This window comes from Pteronotus mesoamericanus, unplaced genomic scaffold, assembly GCF_021234165.1.
Source record: "Pteronotus mesoamericanus isolate MK-2021 breed Mesoamerican mustached bat unplaced genomic scaffold, CSHL_Meso_final contig_25, whole genome shotgun sequence".
Taxonomy (NCBI): domain Eukaryota; kingdom Metazoa; phylum Chordata; class Mammalia; order Chiroptera; family Mormoopidae; genus Pteronotus; species Pteronotus mesoamericanus.
The window spans coordinates 19,195,457-19,214,135 of record NW_026555105.1 but is presented as its reverse complement, the minus strand read 5'-3'; the positions used below and the strand labels follow the sequence as shown (position 1 = coordinate 19,214,135).

At 39.2% G+C, this 18,679-nt stretch overlaps 1 protein-coding gene across 3 annotated transcripts in view; it reads right to left on the bottom strand.

Annotated features, from left to right (window-relative positions):
• The window catches only part of CDK5RAP1 (CDK5 regulatory subunit associated protein 1), a 29,802-nt gene that overhangs the window by 2,732 nt on the left and 8,391 nt on the right, over positions 1-18,679 (bottom strand). For 2 of the 3 annotated variants that reach the window (XM_054573882.1, XM_054573883.1), the window contains exons 6-13: positions 17,451-17,661; positions 16,236-16,356; positions 10,621-10,851; positions 10,284-10,381; positions 9,304-9,359; positions 7,717-7,847; positions 6,304-6,453; positions 1,368-1,508 (exon numbers count right to left, since the gene is read on the bottom strand). In XM_054573882.1, coding sequence (XP_054429857.1) covers positions 1,368-1,508; positions 6,304-6,453; positions 7,717-7,847; positions 9,304-9,359; positions 10,284-10,381; positions 10,621-10,851; positions 16,236-16,356; positions 17,451-17,661 — 1,139 coding nt within the window. The remainder of the gene's footprint in view (positions 1-1,367; positions 1,509-6,303; positions 6,454-7,716; positions 7,848-9,303; positions 9,360-10,283; positions 10,382-10,620; positions 10,852-16,235; positions 16,357-17,450; positions 17,662-18,679) is intronic. The other variant, XM_054573884.1, reaches the window with a different exon arrangement.

Below are 18,679 nucleotides of genomic sequence, written 5' to 3'. Positions count from 1 at the left end.
CACAAATTTCATCCCTTTTTTCAAGTGACCCTTAGTTACAGTGTAAAGAAAGAAGAAGGAGGTAAAGGAAAGCAACTAAAAATCAAAGAAACAAACATTCAGAAGAGAAAGAAATAAGAAATTAAGACCGACAAAAAAGAAAGAAAGAAAGAACAAGTAGAGAAGCCTATGTCAGATTATACTAGTAGGAATTACTCTACTTAGGAAATTCCTAGGCAATGTTTAAGACAATCCCCAGTCAGGATAAGGACAGAAAGGAGTAGGATCATAAAGTCACCAACCAGCAAATTGATAGTGTTGCAAGGTTTTGTCAGATGGACAGAACAGTAAAGCTCTACGTGTTGGTAAAAAATGTGCAGGCCAATCCAAAAAAGTTATGTGCTAGGGTAAGGAGGTGAGCCTCCCTTAGCTGCAAGCCATAGACAATAGCTCCCATGACTCAAGATGAAGGTAACAGTAAGAGCAAGTACAGGAAGCAAAGAATAGAGTAATGCACTAAGAAATAAGTAAGAGAACAAAACACTGATCAGTGGAAGAAGAAAAAGAAATATTCTCTCTTTTGCAGATGCTCCAGAGTTCAGTGTTGGAGAAGCAGCTTTGCTCCTGCCTACCTCATCAGTATGTGTCCTGCCAGCCTCTAGTTCTGGGGCAAAGTGGACATGAGGACCAAAAGGGAACTAAGATGGCAACAGCAGATCTGTGGTAGTGGAAGAAGAAAAGGAGGAAAGAAAGTAAAGGCAGGAGGGAAGAAAGGATGACTATCTCCAGTGAAAGGGGAAAAAGAAGAAAGGGGAAATTCCACAGTCATTTAGCTAGATCTGCTAGTCCAGGAAAGGGATCCAGGAACCTGGAGCACGTGTAGGTTAGGAATGCCTGGAGCCTCAGAGACCTTAAAAGGCATGCTAATCTAACAGAAAGAACTATCAGAAAGGCTGAATGATACAATGGTTAAAAATGTGGACACAGAACCTGGGCTGCCTCAGTTCAAATCCCTACTTTACCACTTGCTAGTTGTGTGACCCTGAGCTAGCTACTTTTAAATTCCTGGTACTTCAAGAACTATAAACTCACTAAAAAACACTTATACCTCTTGGCCTTTCAGCAACAGAAAACCACATGCTACTATATACTCCAACCTCACCAAACTCCCAGAAAAAGCCCTTACAGGGTAGAGGAGAAGGAAAACAAGAAGGTATGACTTTAAAACAGTCTAAAATTCAATTCAAGGTGCCCTTCTATTGTTCAGGTTGAGAAAAGATTTTTATTTAATTAAAGAATTTCTCTGGGGGAAAAAAAAAAATTGTCCTCTCAAATTATCCAGTCCAACACTCCATTTCACAGTGCAAAAACCCAAAAGGACATCTTACCTTCACCAGCACATAGTCCCCAGGCTGAGCTCTGACCCTGAGCCCAGAGTTAGTAACATCCTCCATCTCTACATCAGGGAATATCACCTTAAGGTTTCCATCATTCCGGCCATACAAGTCAGTGGCAGAGCGTTTACTGAGCTGCAGAAAGAACAGAAGAGACTTTATGAAACTGTCACAGTCATCAGTCCGTGGAAGGCATAAATTATGACTTCTCTGTCTCAGACCTCTAATGGTCTTACTCACAGAGCCTTCCTTAACCAAGGAATCTCTGAAGAAGACTGTTGACTACTGTTCCACCAACAAGGGCAGTACATAGCACACAAAAGAAATTCAGTAAAGTTTTGCTGACTCTACACTAGTGAAATGACTCAATCAATGAGTCTTTGATTACAAAATTTCTGTCAGCAGGAATACACTTCCAAGAGGCCTGAAACCAAGGATAGATGAGTGATGTCCTTGGCAAAGCAATTTTTACTTTACTCAGTTTCACAGTAATACCCAGGAATGTTCTGGGGTTGTTTGGCCTGGGTTATTTGCCCCTAATGAATAGGCAGGCTTAAAATCAGAGTCTCCATCACAACATGCAGACAACAAGGTCAAGAGCATAATAAAACCAGAATGATGGAATTAACTTTTAGAATATACACAAGTCTTTCTCTTACAGGCATGATGAAGTGACAAGAACCAAATTTATCCTCCAGCCTTAAATAACCGGGAAACTGGACAAAAGGTATGAAATAACTATTTTTCAGATATTGGACAACAGAGATTGTATAAGACTGTGATCCCCAAGAAATGGGAGACAAATGAGATGAGCCCTCCCGTCACCCCTGTGTTTTGCCAGAAGGCGCATGCCGGGCAGAGTATGCAAAGCAGGGAGGAAAATCTCAAGGCAGAGCATCGTGACTCTCTTTGGATTCAGGGATCAGAGTACAGGGAGCCTGCATAACCAGAAATTGGGGAACAAGTTCTAGACGGGGGGAGATAAGCAGAAAAAGAGCTATAAAAATGTGCAAAGGGATGCCTTGGTTATTTGCTAAATACTATTACTACATGCTTCTCTACAGAGAGAAACTTCATGAAGTTAGGCAAAGAAAGTAACTGGGAACTGTCAGCTAATCAGCTCCCAGAGCTAACAGCTTACAGAGGGCTGGGAATCATTTGATCTACCACCAAATAGTCCTCATTGATTCCTTAGACTATGCAGTAGTGACTCGAGAGAGCCAAAAAGTAGAAATGAGGCTAAACTATCCCTACAATAAAAAAGCTTTCCTGACTTCCGGTCAAGATGGCAGCACAGATAAACATAGCTTGCCTCCTAGCACAACCACATCAAAATTACAACTAAACAATATAATGACCATCATTCAGAACCGTCAGAAACCAAGCTAAATAGAAGTCCTACAACTACAGAATTAAAAAACAAACTACATCACGACTGGTAGGAGAGAGAGACACACAGAATGGGCTGGTCCTACACCCACGTGTGGTAGATACATATTGGGAGGAATATCTCAGGAGTGAAGGGTTCCAGCGCCACAACAGGCCCTCCAGCCCAGGGTTCCAGTGCCAGGAAGATAAGTCTCCATAACTTCCAGCTGTAAAAATGAGTAGGGACTGAGGCTTTGAAAGACAAAAACCGCTAGAATCCCTGGAAGTTCCTCTTAAAGGGCCCACACACAGACACTCTGATTCACTCACTCTGAGCTCCAGCACAGGGCAGCAGATTCAAAGGCACCAGAAATATATAGGGAGGAACTGAACTGTCCAGCCTCAGGGCGAGAGCTGGGAGACAGGTTTCTCCCTGACAAAAGTGCTGGCAGAGGCCACTTTTCCTTTTTTGGGCCCCACACAGCCATAGAGCTGGCAGGCGGGCTCCATATCGGAGACTCCACCAACCTGGCTCACCCTGTTTGCCCCGCCCTGGTGATTCTCTGAGGCCCTGCCCCATTCAACTTGCAGGCCAACCCAAGCCGTTTCTAATGGCTTATCCATACCAATGGCTTTGTCTTGGCCCATGCTTCAGATTTTCTTAAATCCTTTCAAACAAGCAGCATCTGGCTTCAGTGAGTCCATACCTCTCACTAAGTCACCCCAGGCCCAGCACTAGTAGCAGACAGCCTTGGTTCATGGCTAGGCCTTGCCTGAGCATCTCCAAGCCCAGAACAAGTAGCAGACATTTACAGATTGTTTTGTAACTTATGCTGTGTGACCCTGGACAGAATACAGGCTGTGGCTGACCTTGGACGTGCCAAGAGCAATCAAAGCTCAACTAAATAGAAGGGTGTACACAACCCATCCAGTGGGTGCATCTCAAGGACTCTGCTTTGGTAATAGGGGAGGCTGTGCTACTGGACCCTACAGGACACCTAGTACATTAGGCCACTCTACCAAGCTTGGGAGATATAGCACTCTACCTAATACATGGAAACAAACAGAGGGAGGCTGCCAAAATGAGGCAACAAAGAAATATGGCCAAATGAAAGAACAGAACAAAACTCCAGAAAAAGAACTAAACATAATGGAGACAAGCAAGCTACTAGATGTAGAGTTCTAAACACTGGTGATAAGGATGCTCAATGAACTTAGGGGAAGAGCAGAACTCAGAGAGAATTTCAAGACCTTAAAAGAGGACATAGAAACCAAAAAAAAAAAAGAAGTAGTTAGAAATGAATGATACATTAACTGAAATGAAGAACAATTTACAGGGAATCACCAGTAGGTAGGATAAAGCTGAGAATCATCAGTGATCTGAAATATAAGGAAGCAAAAAACAACCAATCAGAACAGCAAAAAGAAAAAGAATCCAAAAAAATGAGGATAGTGTAAGGAGCCTCTGGGACAACTTCAAGTGTACCGACATTTGCATCAGGAGGGTACCAGAAGAAGAAAAGAGCAAAAAATTGGAAACCTATTTGAAAAAATAATGCATGAAAACTTCCCTTACTTGGTGAAGGAAATAGACATACAAGTTCAGTAAGCACAGAGAATCCCAAACAAGATGAACTCAAAGAGGCCCACTCCAAGGCACATCAAAATTAAAATGCCAAACGTTAAAGACAAAGAGAATCTTTAAAGCAGCAAGAGAAAAGCAGTTAGTTACCTACAGGGGAGTTCGCATAAGACTGTCAGCTGATTTCTCAAAAGAAACTTTGCACGCCAGAAGAGAGTGGCAAGAAATATTCGAAGTCATGAAAAGCAAGGACCTACAACCAAGATTACCCAGCAAAGTTGTCATTTAGAATCAACAGACAGGTAAAGAGCTTCCTAGAGAAGAAAAAACTAAAGGAGTACATCACCACCAAACCAGCATTATATCAAATGTTAAAGGGTCTTCTTTAAGAAGAAGAAATTCAAAAATATGAACGACAAAATGGCAACAAATACATCTGTCAACAACTGAATCTAAAAAAACAAACAAGCAGAACAGAAACAGAATCATAGATATAGAAAACATTGTGATGGCTGCCAGATGGGAGGGGAGTGGGGGTTTGCGCAAAAAAGATGAAGGGATTAAGTACAAATTGGTAGTTACAGGATAGTCATGGGGATATAAGGTAAAGCATAGGAACTAGAGTAGCCAAAGAACATATATGCATGACCCACAGACATGGACAATAGGGTGGAGAGTGCCTGAGAGAGTGGGGAGGAGCTGGGTGGAGGAAGGCAAAGGGAGGAAAACTAAGACAACTGCAATAGCATAATCAATAAAATATAATTTAAAGAAAAGAAAGCATTATCCATTATCCATTGAATTACCTTCATACCTTTGTCAAAAGTCAGTTGGTCATGAATTGTACATTTTAAAATGATTAAAATGGTGAATTTTATGTTATGCGAACCTTGTCTTAATGAAATAATCCATCTTAAAAAAAAGAAAGCTTTTCTAACAAAGCTATAAAACAAGCCTTGAAAAGATCAAACTGAGCTGTAATATCACTGCCTACCACACAAAGCAAAATCCAGACACTCAAAAATGAACACTGCAATGTCCAATATCCGATCAAAAATCACTAAATATGCCCAGAAGCATAAAAATGTGACCCATAATCAGGAGAAAAATCAGTCAACCGAAATAGACCAAGAAAGTTCTGATCAAGATGGCAGAGTAAGTAAATGCTATGCTTGCCTCCTCCCACAACCACACAAAAATTATAGGAAATTAGCCCTGGCTGGTATGGCTCAGTTGGTTGGAGTGTCATCCCATGAACTGAGAGGTTGCAGGTTCGATTCCCAGTCAGGGCACATGCCTAGGTTGTGGGTTTGCTTTCTGATTGGGGCAAATATAAGAGGCAACCCATTGATGTGACATTGATATTTCTCTCTGTCTTTCTCCCTCCCTTCCACTCTCTAAAATCAACAAGCTTGTCCTTTGGTGGAGTTCCAGAAAGATGGAGCAGACATACTTTTCCCTAATGCTTTCGCTAAGTACAAAAATATCATTCAGGAATGAACGGGGAAATCGAGACATTCTAAGATAAAGGAAAACAAAGGGAATCTGCTGCCAGAGTGGTTAAAGGAAGTTCTCTACACAGAAAGGAAAGAATAAAAGAAGGAACATCAGGAAGGGGAAAAAAACACAATGACATGATTATCTACACAAAAAAGTCCCAAGAGAACTACCAAAAATAACCTCCTGGACCTATTATGTGAATTAAGCAAGGTCACAGGATACAAGATAAACATACAAAACTCAATTTTTTCTATATGCTAACAATGAACACATGGAGATCTGAAATTAAAAACAACAGTAATTACAATAGCTTAAAAAAAAAACAAAACTTAGGTGTAAGTCTAACAAAACATGTGCAGGATCTATACACTGAAAACTACAAAAACCAATAAAAGGAATCAAAGAAGATCTAAATAAAGGGAGACATATTATGATCCAAAAAAAAATGAATAAAATATATGTATATACATAAGGTCTCACCCCCTCTACCAGCACCAGCTGTGTACAACCCACGGAGGTATTGTTGGCTTTTGTTGCTTCTTCTCGGAAGACAGTGATAAGTTCCTTCAAACGCCTTAATTTTACCTCTTCCGGAACATCATCCTTCAGCCTGTGATATGCCCGTGTCTTCTGTTAAAAAAAAAAAGAGAGAGAGAGACAATGCAGGACAAAAAAGAGAGAGGGAGGTCACCAAGGACCTGTAGAATCCATCTTGCAGCACAGCAGGGGACCATGTTCATTCCACCTGCAAGTTACAGGCATACATACAGCAAACCCAAGCCATACCCCTAGGGTTCTCTAGTTCTGAGAGCCTTCTAAGAGAAAAAGGTAGCTATACAGTGAAGTCACTGTTTTCACAAAGGCTAAATTCTAAATTTAGCACATGAAAATCATAGGCTCAAAATTGTTCTTGATATTTTATAGAATGTCCTAAGGATAAAGGTTACATTTGTACATATACTAAGTAACTCATGTACCAGGTTACTCAGCCACAAGGTGCAAAGCAGCTTAAATGTTTGTCAATAGGTAACTAGCAAAACAAATTATGGTTTATTTACACATTGGTCCACTTACACTACCTATAGAACACTAGGCAGTGGGCTTTAAAAGACATGAATTAGCTCGATTAATGACAGCTGAGTTGACAGTGGCTAAGGTCATGGGTTCATTCAATCACCAGTCAGCTTTCCTGAGCCCCTGGCCACTGAGGCTTCTCAGCCTACAGCCCAAACACAGTGCAAGTTACCCCCAGGGTGACTGTGGGGATAAAAAATGACCTTCACAATTCATCCCTTCCACAAAGAAAATGGCAGCGGTCCAGGACTATCCCTTCTCTTCAGGATACAAGATACAGGACACAGGACACAAGATAAACATACAAAGCTCCTTCTCTCCTTCTGCATTGTTTATCTGGGAATCTGTGTTATAGGAGAAACTCCAAAGTGGGTATAGGTGAGTTCTTTTGGCCTAGAAAAATGGAAACTAAAAATAGCTGAGGATAGCTGGGAGGGTGACAATGAACCTCTGTAAAACAAATCACATCTGTAAGCCAGAGAAGAAGTTCTGCATGTTGAGAAATGATTTTAGATTTCTTGTAAAGAGAATGTCTCTCCCTCCACCTTCAAATCCTAAACAACCTAAAAACATAACTTAAAATATTCTAATAAAGAGAAAAGTTGGCCCAGGTAATTGTTTTTCATCTCCAATTGCTGAATTACATAAAATAGCAGACAGGTTGATTAGATAAAATAAAGAAATGAATGGAAAGATCCTTGTTTCTCAAGAGTTATGCCACTCACTTTTCTTCCCTGTTTTCTACAGTCAACCCCAAACTGGTCAGGAATGATGTCAGTCTCAGTACAGAAGCAGTTCCTCCCCCAACCCAAAGCTCACCTGTCTCATGCTGTAGGCAAACAGGAAGCCCATATTGTACTGAACTTCCCGAAGCAAAGACACTGTCTGGAGGTGATCTTCCTCTGTCTCACCACAAAAGCCAGCAATGAAATCACTGCTGAGGCTCACACCTGCAACACACAACAAAAGACAAAGGACAGCATGTACCTGCTGCTTACTTTCAAGAGAGGCCTTTGGCACTTGTGGGCTATAGGGCGAGGGAGCACAACTGTAAGGCATTTCCTGGAGCTATTCAGCCCATGTGCAAGTGTAAGAGCAAGGGGACAGGCCTACTTACCTACAAGTTCCCATGCCAGAGCCTGGCTTCTCAGTCTACATTCCCCTCAGTACTAGAAAAAGTATTATCACTTTTTTTTTTTTAAGATTTTATTTTATTTATTTTTAGAGGGGAAGGGAAGGAGGGAGAGAAACATCAGTGCGTGGTTGCCTCTCACATGCCACCTACTGGGGACCGGGCCCTCAACCCAGGCATGTGCCCTGACTGGGAATCAAACCAGCAACCCCTTGAATCACAGGCCAGCACTCAATCCACTGAGCCACACCAACCAGGGCTTAGAAAAAGTATTTTCACTTCAAATGTGGGAGTTAGGAATGCAGTTAGGAGTCGACATTTTCAAACTGGTCCTGCTTTTACTGGTAAAACCTTTCAGTGCCCCACACAAATATACTTTTGAAGTTAGTCGAACTCAATGTTCACTTAAAATAGTAACAATAACTACTATTTACTGAATACTTACTAAATACTATATTTATTATGTATTTATCCTAACCTATTTAATTATCCCAATAATCCAATGAGGTGAATACTATTAACTGCATTTTATAGATGATGAAACTGCAGCCCAGAGAACCTCCACACTATCCTGTCCCATCAAAATGAAGGTATCTATGCATAATACAAGTTACAATAATTAGAAATTTGGAAAAAACATAGACATTGTCAACCAAATCTAAACTAAAGCGGGGGTGTCCAAACTTTTGGTGTCTCTGTGCCACACTAGAGGAAGAGTTGTCTTAGGTCACACATTAAGTAAATTGCAACATGTAATCACATAAAAATTTCATAGTGTTTTAAGTAAATTTACAATTTCGTGTTGGGCTGCATTCATAGCCATCCTGGGCCATATGCGACCTGTGGGTCATAGGCTGGACACCCATGGCAGAATAATTTTATTAAAAGGAAAGGAAAAGGGTTAAGATAAATAGGAAAGGAATTACCTCTAATACACATTTTTAAATATAACAATTACACACAAATCAGAACTAATTTAGACCATATATAACTTAGCCAACTAACAAGAAAAACCAAAGTCTCTCCCGTATGTTCAGAAACACAAAAACTAGAAAATCAATCTCTTTAGCCTTGAGGCCACAAGCTGATCCATACCTCTGAGTATGTCTAGCAAGACCAAAATATTTTAAAAATTAGAAAATAGAGAGAAAAAAGACAGAAATGAAGAGAAGCAAAAGAAATGTAAAATGTGTCTCAATGTACTGCCAGAGGCGTTGCCTGTATCTGACAAAGCCTATGGTCACTGTAATGCAGAATACATTTCTTAAGTGTACCTGGAATAGACTCTCTGATATGATGAATTAACTCCACATAAGCTTCCCTTGAATAGCTGCAATAAAGAATAAAAAGAAAAGACTTAGATGAACCAATCTTCTTTAAATGACTTCTATAAAAGGATAACACTATGAATTACCACATGCAATCATTTCTCATCCTGAGTAGGTTAAAGCACCCAAAAGATCTCTAACTAGTCAAATCCTATACTTTAACCTAATCTAGGGCCTATGAATTTTTAGTTCAAGAACATAAATTATTTTAAGTAGCATTCTGTATTTAACTAATAATGAAGACAGATTGAATATTTAAAAAGATCTCTAAAATTTTGCCAATGTCAAAAACAAGGCAATATACTAGTTCCATAGAGCTTGCCATCTGTCACATGCTCCTTTCAGTCTTATCTCTGCAATATTTATTATTCCCAAAATAAGTGAGCACATAGAGCTACACTTAATTCCAAGACCTAAAAACTGTTAATGTTAAAAGCTGAAGGACTGCCCTGGCTGGTGGGGCTCAGTGGATTGAGTGCCAGCCTACAGACAGAAAGGTCGCTGGTTCAATTCCCAGTCAGGGCATATGTCTGGGTTGTGGGCCAGGTTCCCAGTTGAGGGCATGCAAGAGGTAACCAATCGATGTTTCTCTAGCACATCAATGTTTCTCTCTAGCTCTTTCTCCCTCCATAGTCTTCTCTCTAAAAAATAAATAAAATCTTTTTTAAAAAGTGTTTAAAAAAAAAAAGGCCAAAGGATTAAAAACTCAGTGTGCCATGCAGTAGGTGCTTAATAAAAAACATGCTAAACAAATGAAATGCGTGACCCACTCCTTAGTCTATATTTACAATGTCCATGAGTTTACTCATATAACACATATTTATTGAGCAACTACTAACTACCACATATTATGCTAAAAATTTAGGCACTAGTTCTTAAGGAGACATTGAAAGGTGTGGGACACCCCCTCCCCAAGCAAATCTGACCCCCTCCTCATGGCTTCCAGTACACGGCTACTTCCACTCTGGGCTGGTAGGTGGATCTGTTTACAGATGTTGTCTCTCTCATGAATCAGCTGCAGAACCTGATCAAATAGAACACATTAAAGGTCATCAAAGTCTCACAAAAGAATCTTACAGAAAAGAATACCACCCACACTGTTCTCTGCCAAAGGTAATTTTCAAGCAATTAAGAAGCTAATTAAACCAAACACATAAACTACCCACATCCTTTACTTTTGCTCAAACCATGTTCAGTCTGCCCCAGACAGAAAAGCTTAAGGATTCTAATATCAGTTTGACACAGTTAACTATCATTACTTACCTCATCAGGAAAATCCTTGGGGTGAGGAGAGGTAAAACGGATTCTCATTTCAGGATCTATTCTGGAGACCTGATCCAGAAGATGCGAAAAACGAAGGCCTCCTTGCTTGGTTTTATAGTTGGTGGAGAAGCCACGGCTGAGGTTGGTGGACACTGCATTGTTGAACTGGACCTCTGAAGTGTCCCGAAAACTATTAACATTCTGACCAAGTAGTGTCACTTCTTTTAGCCCCTGAAAAGGAGGAAATAAATATATTGAAAGCAATTTAAAAACTAGTTTGATGGTTTCATGCCTAATCACTAATTAAAATGAGCTGAATCTAACATTCTGGTTTCTCTTCAGATCGTATAAATCTTTCGCCTTAAAATTAGCTGAACCTACCAGAGCTACCCAAAAACGTGTTCTGTCTTTAACCCAGTAATTTCATGCTTGGGTATCTTGTGAAGAATGAACTTCAGAATAACATCTTATGTAAACATTAATTTTCAAAACGTTTCTTAGAGTAGCAAAAAACTAGATGCAAACTTAATGTTCAATAATGGTTAATTCATAACACTATAAATCAAATCAGGACACCATTCTGTCAGGTGAATGTTATATAAACATTGCCTATAAAGTATTCTTGCCAAAAATATTTAGCCTAAATCAAATCAAGGTTTTATACCTAACTCCAGTTTACCAAAATTCAGGGGAATAGTTTAAATGAGGACGCAATCAAACAAATCCAGATGTGTCTGGCCTCGCCAAAAAAAGTGCATGTATCATTTAAAGCAAACAACAAAAAAAATAATTAAGAGATTGAAGAACTGTACCAACCAAATTAAATTAAACTAATCTTAAGTTTACCTTGGTTTAAAAATCAAACAGCAATAAGATATTTTGGGGCAATTAATAAATTGTGAATATGGTTTGCATATTAGGTAACATTAGTTAATTATTATATTTCCTACATGTGATTATGTACAATGTATTATGGTTAAGAAGGGAAAAATCCTTATTCTGAGAAGGTGCATACTGAAGTATCCAGAGTTAAGTGGCCTGATGTCTACAACTTACTTTTAAAAAGTTCAGAAACCCTGACTGGTGTGTTTCAGTGGGTTGAGCGTCATCCTGCAAACCAATAGGTCGTCACTTCAATTCCTGGTCAGGGTACATACCTGGGTTGTTGGCCAAGTCCCTGGTTGGGGCCATGGGAGAGACAACCGATGGATGTTTCTCTCCCTCTCTTTCTCCCTCCCTTCCCCTCTTTCTAACAATGAATAAATGAAATCTTTTTTTAAAAGGTTCAGAAAAAAATGTGTTTTTACATCTATAGAGATAGGTGTATAAAGCAAAAATGACAAAATGTTAATCAACTTATGTATTGTACTATTCTTTTTTTTTTAAGATTTTATTATTTTATTTTTTTTAGAGAGAGGGGAAGGGAAGGAGAAAGAGAGGGAGAGAAACATGGTTGCCTCTCACACACCCTCAACTGGGGACCTGGCCCACAACCCAAGCATGTGCCGACTAGGAATCGAACTGGCAACTGTTTGGTCCACAGAGCAGCAATCAATCCACACCAGCCAAAGCAGTACTATTCTCTTTTTAAAGATTTTATTTATTAACTTTTTTGAGAGAGGGAAAGAGAGGAGAAAGAGAGAGATAAAAATATCTATTGGTTGCCTCTTGCATGCACCCTGAACAGGGGACCAAACCCACAACCCACTTTTGTGCCCTCGTTGAGGATTCAAACCAGCGACCTTTAGGTTTGCAGGACAACACTCAACCCACTGAGCTACACCAGTCAGGGTGAATGCACTATTCTTTCAACTTGTCTTGTGACTGAAAATTTGCAGTACAAAATTTCAGAAAGAAAAATAATGGTTGCTTATATAAAGACTATTTTTTGTAACTTTATTTTGACATCAGAGAAATTACAATAGTACAAAAAAACCCCATATACTCTTTGCCCAGATTTCACTGATCACTAACATTGTGCCCCATTTATTCATCATTCACATTCACACACTCATATATACAAACTCTCTTTCTCCATACACGTAAACATACATTATAAGCAATCTGAGAATAAGTTGCAAACATCATAAACTTTTACCCCTAAATATGTCAGTATATATTTCCTAAAAATAAGAAAATTTTCCTACATAATTACAGAATTATCAAAATCAGAAATATTGATACAATACTATTATCTATCCAACATTGCATAAATCAAATTTATACCAACTGTCCAAATAATGTTTTTGCTTTTAAGATTTTATTTTATGTTTAGAGAGAGGAGAGAGAGAGAAACATCGATGTGAGAAAGAAACCGACTGGTTACCTCTCATAAGTGCCATGTACAGGGACCAAACCTGCACCCGAGGCACATGCCCCACACTGGTCAGGGCCTGACTGGGAATCGAACTGGCAATCTTTCACTTTGCAGAGCGATGTCCAAGTAACTGAGCCATACTGGTCAGGGCCACATAATGTTCTTTATGACTTTATTTTTTTATTTTTTTTAGTAATGGCATGTCTACAAACTTATGGGTATTACCATCAACATGAAAAAGAATTAATGCATAGAGATGTACTTCACAGTGCTGTTTCAACAGGGGAAGAATTGAAAGCAATTTAAAAGCTGTTGACCTACAAGAAATCACAATGCATCCATAGCAAGGAAGGCCACATAGCTACCAAAAAAAAACAAAACAAAAAAAACCCCCAAAAGTTGTTAATGACATGGGAAAATGCTCATACTATTGAAGACAATGTACAAAATTGCTTAGACAGTGACACCACAAGTACATCTAAAAAAATTTCTTTTTGTAAAATTTTTTTTTCTCTGATCAGAATCCCACTTCAAGACATGCTATATATTTAATCATCATGGCTCCAGTCTCCATAAAGATTATTTATTTTTGCAAGGTGTCATAATGTTAAAGCAAAAATACAAGATACACTAAATGCAATGTGGATCCTGGATTGGATCCTGAAAAAGAAAAAAAGACACTAGTGAGGAAACTGGCAAAATCAGGAAAAATGTCTGAATTTAGTTAACAGTAATATACCAACATTTAGTACTTATTAGTTTTGACAAGTGTACCAAAGTTAAGTAAGATGTTAATATCTAGAGGTAACTCAATCTCTGCAACTTTTGTGTAAATTTAAAGTTATTTCAAAACAGAAAGTTAATAAAAACAAACAAAGCAGGATTTATAAAACTAAGTAAAATATACACACATATAAAAAGACAGCAATTAAATGCAAAAAGAGTGACAGGACAATTAAGGAAATTTAAATATGGGCAGGCTAGGATTAAGATAATATTTAGCAATTTTTATTAATCTTGTTAGAAGAATTAATGGTATTGAAATTTCCTTATTGTTTTAGAGATGCATTATGTAAGGGTGAAATGTCATGCTATACTTTGAAATACTTTACAAAAAATAATAAAGGAAATATGGCAAAACGTAATAATTATTAAATCTAAGTGGGCAAGAGGGATCATAATACTATTCTCTTTCCTGTGTAAATTTTTTTCCATATAAAAAGGTAATAAAGAGGCTTTAAAAAAGACTGCTTACTTAAATGACTCCCAATTGATAACCATTGTTTGAATGAGTAAACAACTTTCTGTTAAAGCAGCAATTTTCAACCAGTGTGCCGCAAGAATTTTTAAAACATTGCCCTGGCTGATGTGGCTCAGTGGGTTGAGCACTGGCCTGAGAACCAAAGGGTCATTGGTTTGATTCCCACTCTAGGGCACATGCCTGGGTTGCAGGCTAGGTCCCCAGTAGGGGGCGCGCAAAAGGCAACCATCCGTTGATGTTTCCCTCCCTCTCGTTCTCCCACCCTTCCCCTCTCTAAAAATAAATAGATAAAATGTTTGGGGTTTTTTTAAGAATTTTAAAAACATGCAATACCTGACTATTTAGTCAGGGACACTGACCTCTTTTCCCTTAGATTGTCAAATTAAAAAATAACAACAGCTAGCCCAACAATAGCCATCTGGTATGAATGAATGAAAATGGTATCTATTTTTTTGTCAGATCAGCATAATATGTTTTTTCAGTGTGCCACAGAATTTTAGTAATTAATTTATGTGTGCCATGAGATGAAAAAGGTTGATATTCGCTGTGCTGAAGAAACAATAGCCTATTCTCTTTGCAACTGTAGCTTAAAAATCTAAATGAAAGAAACATCTTTTAAAAAGTTACTCTATAAGTAAAATAAATGACTAACAGATACTTTAAAACACAACGTAGAATCATAATTTTTCACAAGAAAAATTTTGGGCTCCGAATTCACTAAGATTCACCTTAACGTTAAGTTCCTTCTTTTATATGCAAATACCTTAGAAAGATTAGGGTGTTTTTGCCATCACCTCAATCTACTTACACAGAACGTCTCTATGCTGAGAGAGCGAGTTTTGGTACTGTGAGGAAGATGGAAAGGGAGAGGAAGGAGACAATTTAGACCAGGAAGCACTTAGAGAAGTAGGATATGGAGAATACCTCACAGTACCTGTGTGAACAGCCAGGGACCAAACCAGGAAAGTGAGAATCTGGGGATGGAGGAAAAAGAAGACAGCATTGCCAGAGATTATGAACAAAGGCAGCTCTGCCGGGTGTGGCTTAGCTGACTGGGCATCACAAGATAAAGAGAAATGTTGCCAGTTCAATTCCTGGTCAGGGCACATGTCTGGATTGCTGGTTCAGTCCCCAGTTGGGGCACATACAAGAGGCAACCAACTGATATTTCTCTCTCACATGGATGTTTCTCTTCCTCTCTTTCTCCTTCCCTTCCCCTCTCTCTAAAAACAAATAAATAACGTCTTTTAAAAAGGGGAACAAAGAACAAAGGCAACCTGCTGACTTAGAACTGGAGCAAGAGCTAGCCTCCCTTGGCTCCTGAACCAAGCAAGCAAAGAGGAAAATTCTAGCTGAAGAAAAGCTCCGCATTCCTACCTACTGTCCTATTCTGCTCAGCTAGAAGATTTGGGCCTAGGAGTAAGGAGAGACGGCCTTAAGGGTTGAGGGATCAGCTCCCAATAGGAGGAAGGTATCTCTCCCCTCTAGCCTGATCTGATTCACCATCCTCGTCTATTCTCTGTGAGCTGATCCATGGTAAAAAGAACAAGAGATTTGGGAGGTTTCCCTAGAATAGACAGACTAATAAAATAAATCATCCTGTAAAAAAATTACTACATGCCAGGTAGTTTAAAAACATTTAAACTACCATATCTTTCCAATAACCTGGAAGCAAAGGTATTATTTTATGCTCTTTCATAGATGGGGAAACTGTTTCTAAAAAGGTAGTTAAAAGACAAGTGCCAGGACACCAAGCCAGAGAGAGGTGGAGCCAGGATTCATACTCAATTATCTGATTCTAAACTCACACTCTCCTGCTCTCTCCATTCTACTGTGTTCCTCATAAGCAAACTTCACAGCAGATCTGCCTATAATTTGTGGGCAGGAAACCAAAGATGTATACCCAGGCTTTTCTTTCTGACCAGGTATAGTTCTAAATTAGTACAGCTTCAAGATAGCACAAACTGTAAAACTAGAAAATTGTCCTAATCCTCCCACAAACCCGCTCTCTGTAAGAAAGCCTGGAGAACTTCTTACCTGCTCAGAAAGCTTTCTCACTTCCTCTAGAATGGAGGCAACAGGCCGACTCCTCTCCCGGCCACGTGTGAAAGGAACAATGCAGTAGCTGCACATGTTGTCACAGCCTCTCATGATAGACCTGGAAAAGAAAACACAAGAACTTAATAAAAGCTGCAGGATGTCTTGGTCCAACTGAAGAAGCAGGTCACAGCTCCCTTGGCATTATCCTTTGGCTCTAAATTCTCTTGGCAACATGCTCACACTGGACCAATCTAAGAAGAACCAAGGCAGGCATTTTTTTATCTTTAAAAACTAACCTTTAACCCCAGGATATGAACCAAACCATATTCTTCAACAAATATAAACTATTTTGTCAACCATTTTTTTTTTTTTTTAATTTAAAGAGATCAGGGAAGAGAATAAGAGAATCAGGAAAGTTGAAGATATCTTCTTAAGTGAAAAAAATAAGAGTATAGAAGGCAGGATAGGAAAGACCTCATTTTATGTACACGAATACATATGCAAAAAACACTTCTCAAAGAATTATACAAGAAACAACTAGACCCTGGCCAAGTAACGCATCTGGTTAGAGCATCATCCCAATATGCCAAGGTTGTGAGTTTGCTCTCCAGTCTGGACACATACAAGAAGCAACCAATGAATGCAAAAAAATAAGTAGAGCAACAAATCGATGTTTCTTCCCTCTCTCTCTCTCTCCTCCCTTCCCCTCTCTCCCTCCCTTCCTTCCCCTCTCTAAAATCAATTAATAAAAATAAAACAACTGACACACCACCTATGAGAGGTGGCCTAGGAGAATGGGGACGGTAGATATAAAGGAGTCTTATATATCATTTTTTTATCTTTTGTACTGTGTACATATATTAAATTTTTTAATGTGATAACGTTAACATGTTATTTTAATTTCTTTTAAATCCTCATCCAAAGACATTTTTTCATTGCTTTTAGACAGAGAGGTAGGAAGAAAAACATCAACGTGAGAGAGATGCATTGATTGTTTGCCTTCGTCATGCACCCAGACTAGGAATCTCACACGCCTGAATCAGGGGATTGAACCCTGCAACCCAGGTATGTGCCCTGACTAGGAATCAAAACTGCAACCTTTTGGTTACTGGACAACACTCCAACCAACTAAGCCACACTGTCCAGGGCTTAACAAGTTATTTTAAAAGTGAGAAAGAAGAAATTGACTCTATCTCTCGGTCGGTAACTCACACAAAAGCAGAAGGAGCACTGGGGCTCGTCTGGACTGGCATGACATCGGCATAGGTCTCATCCAGGGAGAGCAGTACATTGGCAGCTTGCTGGCCTGACTCCGCAACAGCCAGCAGCCGAGGAAGGTCCCGATAGGCATCTGGACCAGCCAACACATCCACTATTTTCTCCCTATTGAGGATCTCTTCCTTCAATCTCTCAGCCATGCAACCTGGAAGGGAAAAGAAATAAACACCTGTTCCTGAATTCATATGGTCTCATGTCTTCTTACTATACATTATCTACAGTTGCACTGGAGACCAGGGCGCAGAAACTTCTCTGAAAGTTTAGCATCATCCCCCAAACTTGCCCAACACTTCCATAGCACTGGAACCTCCATCTTCCTACACAAGATAACAAGGAAAAGGGCTCAAAAGCAATTCAGTTAAATGCCTGGAAAAATTAAACCACTACCCAAAAACCTTTCTAGACGTGAACCACCTTTTTTTCAATTGAAAATTACTCATTGCTAAAAATAAAAAATATTTTGCATCAGTATTTTTAAAAATAAAATTTAATATACAACTGCATTTACACTCTTTTATCCCTCTTCTTGCCCATAATACTTGCTAAAACCTGTAAGAAATGAATTAACCATCCATGCTGGTGTCTTCCATATCCTAAAAAACCCTTTTTATTAGTAAGACTATGAGATTAATAAAAAGTCCATTTTATTACAAAGATCCTTTGACAATACTTCTTTAAGAACCCTTGTTCGTAGCAGCAACATTCACAACAGCCAACAGGTGAAAGCAACCCAAATGTCCATCAGTGGAATATTATTCAGCCTTAAAAAGAAAGGAAATTCTGCCCTGGTTGATGTGGCTCACTTGGTTGGAGCATTGTCCCATAAACCAAAATGTAACAGGTTTGATTCTGGTCGGGGCACACGCCTAGGTTGCAAGTTTACTCCCCGGTGGGGGCGTGTAGGTGCAGCCCCTGGATGGGGGGCCTACAAGAGGTGGCTAGTTGATGTTTCCCTCTCACGTTGATATGTCTCCCTCTCTTTCTCCCTCCTTTCCCCTCTAAAAATAAACAAACAAAATCTCCTCTTTAAAAAAAAAAAAAAAGAGGAAATTCTGGCACATAATTGACAACATTATTCTAAGTGAAATAAGTCAGTCCCCAAAGGATAAATATTGTATGACTCTACTTACATGAGGTCCCTAGAGTAGTCAAACCCATAGAGG